General features: G+C 40.2%; 1 protein-coding gene across 1 annotated transcript in view; it reads right to left on the bottom strand.

The window, feature by feature from the left end:
- Positions 1 to 14,159, bottom strand: part of pde11a (phosphodiesterase 11a) — a 56,553-nt gene that overhangs the window by 12,631 nt on the left and 29,763 nt on the right. Inside the window, exons 6-12 of the mRNA XM_079517979.1 lie at positions 12,953 to 13,085; positions 11,599 to 11,674; positions 4,778 to 4,845; positions 4,589 to 4,681; positions 2,751 to 2,801; positions 485 to 631; positions 46 to 153 (exon numbers count right to left, since the gene is read on the bottom strand). Coding sequence (XP_079374105.1) covers positions 46 to 153; positions 485 to 631; positions 2,751 to 2,801; positions 4,589 to 4,681; positions 4,778 to 4,845; positions 11,599 to 11,674; positions 12,953 to 13,085 — 676 coding nt within the window. The remainder of the gene's footprint in view (positions 1 to 45; positions 154 to 484; positions 632 to 2,750; positions 2,802 to 4,588; positions 4,682 to 4,777; positions 4,846 to 11,598; positions 11,675 to 12,952; positions 13,086 to 14,159) is intronic.

Genomic DNA, 14,159 nt, shown 5'->3' with positions numbered 1-14,159 from the left:
TAGGTGACATGACGCGAATACAGAGTGAGAGTGTTTCATATTCACCGTTAGCATGGCGAACATGCACTGGCAAACGTTGAACGCGTGCCTCCAGTTGTGGTATAGGACCATGCGGTAGTTCTTTCTGACAGTCAGCAGCCATCTGCACAGTGTCTGGAGAGCAAGGAGAACATGTATAGCTATTAGCTACATTAACCCTACATAGGCTACTTGGTCCCACAGGGTTCTATACTTGTGACTTTTGTTTTTTTCACTCTACATTTCATTCATTTTCTTATTCTTTTGATATTACTTTTGGTTTAGAGTCTGCACCGTCCTTTTCCAAGTTCTGTGGGTTGAGCACGCCAAGCTTTGGACTACTTCAACTGAATCTGAAACACGTCCAAAGGACATGAAACGGGGCAGGCAGACAGACACACAGGTAGAGAAAGAGATACATGCGGGCAGACAAGACAGTGAAGACCCAGAGACTGAGAGATCTCACCTCATAATCAATCTTGAACTTCTGCACAATGCCCAGTTCCGTGAACATTCTCAGAGCCGCTGTTATCATGGCATCCATGTCCAGAGAAAAATCATCAAAGGAAAGCAGATCGATGCCCAGCTCACAAACAAGAGGAATGTTAGCAGCCTGTTATGGAGACGCACGGGAAAAACAAAACAAAAACAAAGCGTAGGAAAGAGGAAATATGAGTTCAGAAAGGAAACATGAGAGCTCAGAGAGGCAGAGGTCAGAAGTCAGACACTCAAGTGGAAGAGATATGGAAACATGCTAATTAAGACTCAGAGGACTCATTCAGAAAAAAGTTCAGATTAATGAGGACTCTTATAACCAGAGGAGATGGCTGTTGTTTACTCTCAAAGCTCATTGACGAAACCTTAACTGTAGTCATCAATGACTTTTCTGAACACAGAAAAACAGTGAATCCTATTGTGCTCAACCAACCTTTACAGCAGTCTTTATAGAGCTCTAATGAGCACAAGATCAAACTGTGCAGACTCACACAGCACTCTTCTCCAGTCAGCATACAGATTAGAATTCAAACCATTACATAGATAGAGCCTTATTTTATGGCCTGCCATTCTTACAGGGCAATCAGCTCCACAAGTTAAAAATGTCAGTACAACTGAAACATTCCTTTCTCTGTGCATACAATCCCAGATATGTCATATCTATCACACAGCTGTATGTCTTTCAGGTCAGCAGGTGGCTTCCTCTATAATTCAGTGCCCCGGGGCTATGAAGAATGACAGCCGGGGTTGTTTGCCAGTGACAGTTACATTTCGACGGAATGCTATAGCCCAGGGGTTCTCAACGTTTTTGGCCGGGGACCCCCGAAAATGCTTTGGCAACGTCTCGGGACCCCCGCCCCGCCCCCTCCCGACCCCCAATATAAATTGACTGCTACAATAACCTTAAACCATTTTGGGCGGGAACCCCTTTTGGTGTTTTAAGCATTGTTATAATTTAGCTATTGAAAAATAGCAGATCTACAAGCTCATAGCGCGCCACCGAGTGGCGCGCTACGAGCTTGTAGGTCTGCTATTTTTGAAAAAAAGTGAAAATAAAATTTAAAAAAAAATCTTTTTTTTTTTGGAAAATAATTTGGGGACCCCCTAAAATAATTTGGCGACCCCCCGAGGGGTCGCGACCCACGGGTTGAGAACCCCTGCTATAGCCTCCATATGTAGAGCAGTAATGAAAGGCGTGCATGACGGCAGGGAGCAGAGCGCAGAGCACACCGCTGTATGAGGGGGCTGGAAGATCACACAAGCAAGGCTGCAAAGCGGAGTTCTTGCGTCGTGCTAATGGCCACAGGGGGTGGGGGTGCGGCTTGTGTGGAGGGAGTTGAAGGCAGTCCATAAATGTTCAAGAAAAATAGGTCATATCTACATCTACAGAAATGTTGTGTCAATTAAGAATGAATTGTTTCCTGTTCCTTGACTGTATTAATAATGTAATGAGAGTGATTGACTATTGATTGCACTAATCCATTTCACCACCACAATTAGTTTATTTTCATCTGGGAACTGACTTGCCTCCAGTCTCTAGAACGCATATTAATGCTCATGCCCAACTCCAGGACTTGGGAGCGATTGGCAATTGAACACTGACAGACATGTAATCAATTATTTCTCCGTTGCCATAGATTTTTTCATGTTTCCCATTTGAAGGTAATGAGTGCCAACATTCCAATTAGAAATAGTTCTCTTAATTAAAAGGGTCTACAAGTGAACCAGTTGCATTCTGAAAATAACATCTAGGATATTGTCTGCCTATGGTTAACTTTTATGCACCAAATGTTTCTGCATTTTACTATACATAAGTGTCCTGAGCTCCTGACAGATCATTAGAGTCTTTTCTTGTATACAATAGGGTCTCTGTCTAATATCATTGATAAAATGGCCAACTTGGAACTGTCCATTGAGACTCTTTTCCGTTGTATAATGACGGTACCTCACTGCTACGCTAGGTTTTGGTTAGCAAAATAAACATTTGGGGATGTTTTTCCACTAATCACTGGCAACTGTGTTTAAGACAGTCTGTGACACTGTGATATATCATATTATATTATATTAAAGCCATGATATAATCACAATAAAGCACCACCAACTGAGAATTATTGCTTAATATTATGACATGATATTATTGTAATCTTCTCATGTAGGAAACTGGAAGAAATGCATGATCTCAAATAAGTCCTCATCTCCTAAATACACTTTCAGAATAAAACACTAATATCCTTTACCTTAAATTTGTCAACTTCAGTCTTGGAACAAGTGGCATGATAGGACAGTACCTGCAAGAAAAGAGTTACATATATTTTACTGTGTATTTTATTTCATTTTAAATGTTAATGTAAATATTCAGTTGTACTCTAGGAGTAGTACAGTTTTAGACCAGGATTAAATACATAACACATTACTATTACTGCATATCAGTGTGGACAGCAATACATTGAAGTTTGAGCAGAGACTTCAGCTCTGAATCCATCTCTACACTTCCTCATTTCCTGTGAGACATACGTATGTATAGCGTGCACTTATTTAATCAAAAACATCAAATGTTTATTCAGCGATTCCATAAGCAATGCATCTATCTAGATCCACAGGACTCTGAAGATTATGATGATCCGACTCTTTGTTTTGTTACTTTCCCTGTCAGTACCAGTCCAGCAGAAATGCAACACTAGAAAACTCCCAGCATGAGTATGAGGCAGAGCAGTGCTGAAAAGCTATACACTGTACAAAGTAAGCTTATATGCCATCAGCCCATAAAACACTAAGAACAATACAAAATAGTTTGTTGAACGTTTCACTCAATGTCCTCCGGATGATGGAATATGTTATCATCTGTTTCAAAACAGATGATAACATATTCCATCCACCATGGTTTGCCAGCTTGGATGGCAATCATCGGCTGCTTGGCCTGCTCACCTAGCGGCTCACTCAGGCATGCTTCATGAGCTTCAAGGCCTCACTGTCGGCTTTTTTGCCTTGTTCTCAAAACTATCTCAATGTAACGTATACATGTAGCTGTATTCACACCAGTAATACGCCTAAGGGCGTGAAGCGACCTCCACTAGGCTGAGGTCGTAGTGGCTACATCTGTCATTGAAAAAATTATATTTTTCAGCGTTTCTCTTAGTTTTAAGGTTAAAGGTCCCTGCACACTGGGCGCGTTTTCGGATTTGTAGCTGCGTTTTTCCGTCGGTTTTCCGAAAAACCACCTTAGTGTTATAATTGCAATATTACACTCAAGGGTGTTCTTTATCGTTCGGAACTCGCCCTGCGGGCGGGTTTCTACGGTACCGCAGGCATGCATTAATGACGATAACGAACACCCTATCGTGTAATATTGCTTAATAGTATACTTAAAGGGTAAGACCACTTTTGTAGAGGTTTGGGTTGTGTAGTTACCTTGCCATGATGTAACTCCAAATGTGGACAAGAAATCAAAAATAATTTCTCCAGTGATTAGAAATTGATAATTCAAAATATGCTCCTCATTGACTTACATTGTACGCTGAAACAGCTCTCAAAGTCACTCTTTTAGTACGTAAACAAACACAAACAAAGTTGTTTCAGACAATATAGAGCAACACCAAAACTCATGTGGTTTTATTTCTTCATAAAAATGGTAACTTCCTGTTGATTTTACTATATGAAGATCTGGATCCGGATCCATGGATCCAGTCCGGGTTTTCTTCTGAATAAAAATGGACAAATCAACAGGAAGTTAACATTTTTATGAAGAAATAAAACCACATGAGTTTTGGTGTTGCTCTATATTGTATGAAACAACTTTGTTTGTGTTTGTTTACGTACTAAAAGAGTGACTTTGAGAGCTGTTTCAGCGTACAATGTAAGTCAATGAGGAGCATATTTTGAATTATCAATTTCTAATCACTGGAGAAATTATTTTTGATTTCTTGTCCACATTTGGAGTTACATCATGGCAAGGTAACTACACAACCCAAACCTCTACAAAAGTGGTCTTACCCTTTAATCACACAATTGTGTTGTTTTCAAGCTGCACGTTCATGCAACAAAGTATAAATTAGCCCTTCAAGTAGTTAGTTCTTACATCCAGAGCCACTGACTGTTTAGCCCAAGACTTCTTGACTTGGTCGTACATGATGGTGTTGTTGATTCCCAGACCACAGAAGATCACAAATGCCTGAGAAGAGAATTACACAGACTGATCAGTAATAGATTCAACTACAAACATTTAACCCCTGATAATTCCCCAGAGCAGAAATTAATTGTAATTTACCTCAAAAAGACGCTGGTCTGCATCATCAAATGGCTTACCATCCAGCCTATTGAGCACTTGAGCCACACCTGTAACACACATACAAGGACGAGTTTAAACATTCAGCCAGGATGTCATCTTGACAAGATAATGCGTTGCCGCTACATTCCTTCACCTGCATATGATGCTAATGTTTCAAAATAATACGTACACATCTGCATATATGATGCTAACGTCCTAAATATCATGTATATATACAGTATCTGCTTTCACATACGCCATATGTAAACATCGATTTGTTCTATTTAACTAGTTTCCTATCTCTTTCCCTTTGCTCTGAATCTCTTTTCTCACGTAATACTACAAAATGCTTTCAAAATGAGTGTCCACAAAAAACACCCACTGCTTTACACCTGTAAGACTGGGATATGACAAAATTAAAATGAAAACTGATTGTGATTCCTGGAATTGGCTCAGGTATATTACACAAAAGCTAGTAGAGAATCGCATCCCCACACAGTAAAATAAAATAAACAAAATTGTGCACTCTCCTGTGCACACTCCAAGCCATTTGCAAATTATGCAATATAAATGTAAGTAAAGGGTACATCAGCAGCCATAAGACATTTTACATAAACAGCAGTCTGTGTAGTTTACTTCAATGGCAATAATTAATTAAAGATTGAGTGCCGTGATCCCCCCCCCCCCCCCCCCCCCCTAAAATATGATCAGGTAGGCCTACTATGATTATACTATTATTTTCAAAAAAGTGTACAGGAAGTGTTAAAATTAGTTTATTAAGTATACCTGGTTTTCACTTTAGCACCACCCACCAATTGTACCATCTGTAGCAGACTAGGTAAAAGGGTTATATATATTTTTTTTATTTGCTGAGTGTAAAGTATTAGAATCCCATTGATTATAATGGCAGAAGATAGAAGGAAAATTACAGAGAAAGGGGTCATCCCGAGAAAGGGGTCATCCCATAGAGTTATACATAATCTAGAGACCGGACAACCTCATCCCCAGCCATTCATTTCAATGGAAGTTGCTCAGTGGCGTTTGAAGCACCCGGAAGTCAACCTATTAATGTATGTTGTTATGCCTGACAAGAGGTTCAGTTAATGTTTCATTCTATGTCCATGTTAATGTTTGAGTGAAGGCTTTCATTTGACAGCAATGTCCCCTGGTCTGGATAAACAACACAGAATGATGTAATTTTATCTTTTAATTAAAGAAATAGCCAGGACTTTGCTGATAAAGCTAATTGTTAGCTCATATTGAGCTGGAGACCTAACCCACGCAATTAATTTAGTCTGTCTTATTGGAGTCGCGCTGATGACCTACCGTTGATGACAATTTTTTGACGGTTATGAATATAATTTTAAAAAACATGTATGTGTGATTCCAGCAAATCCATAGTGTAACAACTTTTGAAGAAGAATGTCATAATTAACAGTATCAAATGCTTTCGATAAGTCAAGGAAATTCTCAAAGCATATTCATTATTATTGAATGCAGTATGAATTTATCAACCAATTGAAGTATAGCCATTTCTGTAGAATGATTTTTCCTGAATCCATATTGGTGTTCATACAGAATGTTACAGTCCTGCAGATGTTCCATCATTCTGTTAGACCAATTTCACAGAGAAAACAGAAATAGGGCAGTAGTTTCTAAATACACTAATGGTCTCCAGATTTGTAAACAGGAACTACTACTATTTTAATGTCATTGGGTATTATTCCAGTTTCAGGAGATTTGGTGAAGATGTGGGTCAAAGAAGGCTTAACAATTGAATGTCTAGTTTTGATGATTAAGTTAGATCTGGCCTCATCATGACCAGCAGCTGAGTCTTTCATACACATAATTATGTCCCTGCTGAAGATGAATGTTTCCCTCTCAGCTTCCCTACTGCCAGTCTCAATTGTACTGAGTACCCATTGTACTGAGTACCCATTGTACTGAGTACCCATTGTACTGAGTACATCGATGAGTATTGGCTTCGTCGGTGCCTCACTGCCTCCCGAGGCAGGATGAATACTACCAGGCACCATGCCAAAGACCACAGAGGTGTCCACCAACTATCCGCTGCCCTACGGCACCTCCGCACATGTTTCTTTAGTGCTTTTAACTGTGGGGTCTGGATGTCAGTGTTCAAAACATGCTTCAATGCTGTTTGGCCACTCAGAATAGCCAAATGGCATTGATCACGCCTCCAGGTCTTAAGTTAAGTAATAAGACCTGGTACTTAAGACACGCATAATACTGCCCTGAGTCAACCTCTAACTGTGGGAAACAAGCAACTAGCTGAAAACGTAATCTACGCCACAGGATCAAATAGGTCTAATTATTATTAGAACGGTAGGGTGCTGTAATGGTAGGCTACTTCTTATTCCCCTGTTTGAAGTCTGTTTACTTCTCTGGACTTTAATCATTTTATTTTCAGTTTTGTTGATGAATTGAATACATAGGACCACAATGGAAACAAGTCCCCTGGACTTTTTTGTGTTATCAATGTATCAATGACCAAGAACCTTGGTGTTATCCTGTAGGTTTACACTTTGACTCTTCCTCACCCAGGAGTCAGCCCGGCTACCAGTTACTGTCAGTACAAAACACTGATGAATTGAAAATGAGGACCCTGATGTCTTAGGCCATATTGAGAGGTCTTTTCTTTCAGTTTTGTTCACGCGTCATGGGCACTACTCATTCAATGCATTTGCACTCGTATGTGAATCTAGATCATAAAATGTAGCAAATATGTTAAAGAAAACGCTTCAACTTAAGTGATTGGCACCCAGCACAATGAAACATACACATAGTACATTTAGCCAAAAGCTTATGTTTTATACATAAAAATGTCACAACCTACTGTGTAATGAAAGGTAGAAAAGAAAAGCAGCACACCTTGGGCAACAAAGGCTGAAAATCTATCAAAATGCTACCAAGCCCACCTAAATTGGAATAATGCAAAAAACAAAATGGACAAAATTAAAAACAAATATATGGTATGACATATGGTATGAAACATTTATTCAAGTACCACAGTGTCACAGCATCTAACATTTGTATAGCTGGCGACCTTCGGCTGCAATTTTGCACATTTGACAAACGTGGTGTCTATTTTATATTTTTTAGCATTAGAAACACATTAACTGATCTATTATTACATCTATCTAGAACACTAATTATATTATATATATATATATATATATATATATATATATGGCCACTATCGCCAAAATGTTGATTCAACATTTTCACCCAGAAAACCTTTAGGGACAACCAAAAAGCTACCTTTGTATGTTACACATTTACTTTATTTGAAACAATAGAAAATTAAAGTGAAGTAATGGAGTTCAGAACATTCCTATTGATACAGAGGAGTATGAAATAATGAATGCACAAAATCTCTGTACGTGCTGCATACATACGTCCATCTAATTAACGTATCTCGAGAATCGTCCAACCGACCAACTTCAAACTTGGCATGCGCGTTGCTGCTGACCCCAGGGACATTTTTTAAAGATTTGTTTTGGGGCTTTTTATGCCTTTATTGATAGGGAACAGTATACAGACAGGAAAGGGGAGAGAGAGGCTTGGCAGCCTAGGTGGCCAGACGGTTGAACTAACCATCCGGGCCAACCCCAGGGACATTTATGTCCGGTCAGCCAATCACTTAAGTTGTAGCATTTTCTTTAACATATTTGCTATATTTCATGATCTAAACTCAGCAACAAAAGTTTGGAAACTTAACTTTGGTCCATTATTTCTCCACTTAAATAATACCAATAGTTATTGTATTTTATATAATTGATTAGTCACCTTTACAACGAGGTATAGATTGTAAGGATCTGGCATTCATGGAATGAGCAACACAGCTAAACGTGAGGGTAGCGCCTCCAAACAATTGGCCAAAATGGCAAGCGGTTGGTATTCAACACTTGCTTTGAGTTGCTTAGTGGATTGGATGATTGCACTCTCCCACAGTAATAAGGAAACACATATTGGCCATTTTTACACTTTATTAATATTACACTCAGTGTTAGGGAACTCAGTAGCGGGTGGAAGATCCAAAAGCAGCTGCAACAGCTTGGCACCATGCTGGTCAACCAACCTAGCCACATTTTGCTGTGGGATGGCATTCCATTCCTCAACCAGGTTTTGTTGCAAGTCAGCCAACATGGTTTGTTGGTCACTCTAGCACGTACAGCATGCCCAAGCTGATCCCACAAGTGTTCAAAATCAATTGGGTTGAGGTCTGGACTTACGACAGGCCATTCCATCCTCTCCACTCCCAAATTCTGGAGGTAGGCTACTCTGTGATGATCCCGGCTCTGTGGGGGCGAGCGTTGTCATCCTGGAGGATGGATCGCCACTGGCTCCAGAATATCTCACTGCATTGAGATTGCCTTCAATGATGACAACTTCAAGTTCTGTCTTGCCTGTGAGACAGATACTGCCCCATACCATACCAAGCTGTTGTGGCTGCGTATGGATCTACTGAGTTCCCTAACACTGAGTGTAAAATTAATGAAGTAAATTGTCAATAGTGCATTTTTTTTCCCTCATTACTGTGGGAGAGTGCAATCATCCAATCCGCTAAGCAACTCAAAGCAAGGGTGAGTAGTACCCAATGCCCATGAGGTGGGAACGAAATTCATTTTCTAGGGTCCTATAGTGCTTTTTCTGGTTTTATCTTCATAGCAGATTTTGTATTGACCTGTACTTTCGTTTGAACTGTACCAATTCTACAAACTGTGAATAAAATGTTCAATCAATCAATCAATGTTGGCCTACAAAGCAACCAAATGTATAGCACCCCCATACCTTCAAAGCCTGATTCAACCCTGCAACCATTGACCAATACCCCTCACTCAGATCAGCTAACACATGGAAGCTGTCTGAACCTTCCCTAAAACGTGCATTGCCAAACGTGTTTTTACCCATTGTGATATTCCAAAAAGTTTAGCTGTAATTAAACTTAGCGGTCACAACTAGCCAGACTTCCCAAAACAAACTGGTCAGGCTCCTACTTGCAACCAGTGACTTGCATCAGGGCAAACACACTTTGCATTGCAGTTTCTCAAAATTGTCCAATTGTATTTGAAAATTATAATCATGGCACAAAAAGCAGTGAACTACAACCACAACAGAAAGGATATCAGTTATGGATTCTTGATTTGAGAATTCTCTCTGCTGCTTTTGTGTGAATAACAGCTTTCATTCCAGGTTCCCATCGGTGCCACCCACGTACACAACATTTCTTCTCCTCTCAAATGTTCAGCTCCGTTTGTCCTCCCCTTCCGTATAAATGCATACATACCTACAAGCAAGTATAGTTTATATGTAGCACATGTACACACGCAAGTATAGTTTATATGACACACACACACACACACACACACACACACACACACACACACACACACACACACACAATGTGTTGTGAGCTTGTAGATCTGCTATTCTTGCTGTTTTGAGTTTTATAATTTTTTTAGAAATACATGTTTTAATTTAATTGTTAATAAATTGTGATATTAATCGACAACTACACAGTCTATTTCCCAAAAAGAAAGAGCAGGATAAAACACAGCCAACGGAAATTAATAACCTCCCGGTTATTAATTTCTAAAAGCAGAGGCATGTTCCCCCAAACACCCCCCCCCCCCCCCCCCATGAAAATCAGACCATCACCCTGCTCTCTCTCTCTAACACACACACACACACACACACACACACGCACGCACGCACACCGAGGAGGTGTTCAACTGACCATCTGTGATCACTTTCAAACAAAACAAATGACTTCCTGTGTCAGACCTCAGTGGACCTGAATGGAGCTGCTAGCATAGCCTCGCCCTGCAATATCCACCCAGCACCAACACCAGGCTGAGATCAATGATTTATCAGCGTGTCAGAGCAGTGTTAGCTGGGGGGGGGGGGGGGGGGGCTCATTCTGGAACACAAAAGCACACAGCCAGGAGAAGGGAACTCCGCCTCTGTGTGCGGTGTGATGGCGCAGCTATTCATCTAACCTCACGCTCTCATCTCTGCCTCGATGCTGCTCTACAATGCAGCAAAACATGAAAACCCCAGGAAGTGCTACCTACTGTACCTGGCATCAGTGCTTTGCCGCCGCTGCTATTTATTCAGATTTTCTAATCATTCCCCTTCCGTACATTTTATGTGTGTGTGTGTGTGTGTGTGTGTGCGCGTGTTTTTGAAGGTGCATAATGTATAATATTTTATAAAATCTAATCCTTGCAGTCAAGAATCATGATAAGTCCAGCAAAACACATCCCATTTGTGCGCTTACCTATGATTTGGTGGTTGCTGTTCCATATGGGTACACAAAGAACAGATCTTACCTATGATTTGGTGGTTGCTGTTCCATATGGGTACACAAAGAACAGATCTTACCTATGATTTGGTGGTTGCTGTTCCATATGGGTACACAAAGAACAGATCTTACCTATGATTTGGTGGTTGCTGTTCCATATGGGTACACAAAGAACAGATCTTACTTATGATTTGGTGGTTGCTGTTCCATATGGGTACACAAATAACAGATCTTACCTATGATTTGGTGGTTGCTGTTCCATATGGGTACACAAAGAACAGATCTTACCTATGATTTGGTGGTTGCTGTTCCATATGGGTACACAAAGAACAGATCTTACCTATGATTTGGTGGTTGCTGTTCCATATGGGTACACAAAGAACAGATCTTACCTATGATTTGGTGGCAGCTGTTCCATATGGGTACACAAAGAACAGATCTTACCTATGATTTGGTGGTTGCTGTTCCATATGGGTACACAAAGAACAGATCTTACCTATGATTTGGTGGCAGCTGTTCCATATGGGTACACAAAGAACAGATCGAATGTGGAAACCTGAGAACTGGTCAGCCTAAAACCCAGGGACATGTAAACATTAGCCAGGAGTTATACTCACAGGTACCTACTGTGTATACCAGGGATTCTCAACCTGTGGGGCCATGAGGAGAACACAAGTGAGCCCCCAACTAATTGGCAAAACACTGTAACACTGCATTTCATAAAAATACAACAAAAACAAAACATATTTTTTTAATCGCAATGAAAACGTCATTGCGATACCGATAAATAGGAACTTAATGTTGGTTCCATTGATCCAAGCCGGAACACAAATAAACATGCTCTGAACATGCAACGCAGCCACCTATCTGAGTTTTTAAGTGGAATTAAGTGGTCAGATAGGTGGGCAGCGATTTTCAAGTGGGCCCTAATCCAGAAAAAGGTTGAGAATCACTGTTGTATACTGTACTGTACATCATAAGGGACGTGGCAAGCACACAGTCAAATCCTCAGTGTTCATTTAACTCGTACAGTGAGTATAAACAAATGGACCCATATGGGTACCCCTCTTACAAATTGATAAATTATAACTGAGGGTTTTACTGTGTAAGTTCTTTAATTATTGAACTAGACAGTACATGCATTCTATTTCTGCTGCTGGAATATTAACTATGCATGCATACATGCTTCAGCACTGATTGAATATTCTATAGCATTGTGAGAATATTATATAGAAAGAGCTATATAACGTGTGTAGAGAATGGACTATTATCGGAGAAACTACTGAGACAACTAGTACTGGAAAACTATATATAGGATTTCAATTGATTCATGAACCATTGAGGTTTAATTTTAGGAGTATATACACTGTAGTCTGTAGTATATGGTCGGTTGGGATCATATCATTAGGACATATCTAGGTTATGTGCATCATGAGACGCAGGCACTCATAACATAATCATGCATTATCTTCAGTGGCGTGCACAGACATTTAGAGGGGCAGGTGCTCAAGTTAAAAAAGGGCACCTTGTGCAGCGCGTGGAACCGGCCGGTTGCCTTAATCCATTTTGGGCGGGAACCCCTTTTGGTGTTAGCATTATGTTATGCTTTAGCTATTGAAAAATAGCAGATCTACAAGCTCATAGCGCGCCACCGAGTGGTGCGCTACGAGCTTGTAGGTCTGCTATTTTTGAAAAATCAAAGTTATTTTTGAAAAATTCAAGTTTTTTTCTCTTTTTTTTCCCAAAAGGGCACATTGTCAAAAGGGCAGGGGGTGCTCTAGCACCCCCTAGTGTCTATCTGTGCACGCCACTGATTCTCTTTTTTTCACTGGGAGTGTGGAAAGGATTACCTCTGCGTCAAACCGTGGATCCTGGTAGGCATCGCTGATGTTCACAGGCAGACCTGTGGAAGCCACCAGCTCTGCAATGCTGTTGTTGATGAGCCAGTCTGAGTAGGAAGACTTCTCAATGCTGTCTTTGAAACTACAGGGTGCATAGAAAGAAGAGCAGGTGGGGATGACAAAATAGAAGACCAAACATGTCTGTTTGTAACAGAGAGGCATCGACAGCACAGAACCATGATCACCCTCCATTCATTAATAACAGTTGCGATTGTAATAAAGGCGTTTGAGGAAGGAAAGACATGTTGCAAAACACATTGTTTAACCTATTTAGACTAGACGTGAGGCCGATTCTAAAATTGCATTCTAAAAACTAATCTAAGAGAAAACCTTCAAATTCTTATTCAAAAATTAAAAATTATTATAATGATGTTGATACATTTATAGCAACAACTAATGAGACACAGAGAGGTAGCTCCCAGATATAAAGGGATAACAACGTATAGGTTGTAACAGGTCTAAATGGGTTAATTAATTCATTAATATCTATCTATTAAGTATCCTAATGTGCATTGGACTACAGTTATTTAGTTCGTAGTAATGTTTCTATTCTTTTGATCATATTCAAGTAAAAACAAACACTTGTCTTCTCCTTTCCACCTCAGACACACACATGTGAAAGATTGTCGTCATTTCCCCTCACAGAGCGCCTTTTACCTTTATGTGTATTTAATGAATGAATAAGTAAACTTCTGCTGCAGCTTATGAAGTAATGAAAAGTTAATTGTCTTATTGTCTTCCTCCACGGCAAACGCCCACCAGAGAACAGACTCCATCTTTGCATGCAGGTTCCATTCACATTCACCGCACTAGGGCTACCATTGACTTTTTGCCTTTAAACATGCTAAATGTTCACTGTGGTTTATTTAGTCAAGAAAGATAGGGAGAGGACGTCAGATGTTTTGATGTCAGATGTATCAGAAAGATGCAGAAGAGCTGATGTTTTGAATCTCTTTGATCTAGTTGCTGTGTGGATATGCCGCTCACTGAAAAAGGATGGCTAGATTTCCTCTCCTCTTTTGTTTCTGTCTCTCTCTCTGTTCTTCTCATATATCTCTCACTCTTGTCTGTCATTAGTTGCCACAGACACACACCGGCAGAGCCATACACTAGCTCAACATTACTCTCCCCATGGGGGCGGCTGGGGATTCGGAAG

Source organism: Electrona antarctica, assembly GCF_951216825.1.
Source record: "Electrona antarctica genome assembly, chromosome: 13".
In the NCBI taxonomy this organism is placed as follows: domain Eukaryota; kingdom Metazoa; phylum Chordata; class Actinopteri; order Myctophiformes; family Myctophidae; genus Electrona; species Electrona antarctica.
Note: the sequence above shows the minus strand (reverse complement) of the source record. Positions and strands in the feature narration are given on the sequence as shown.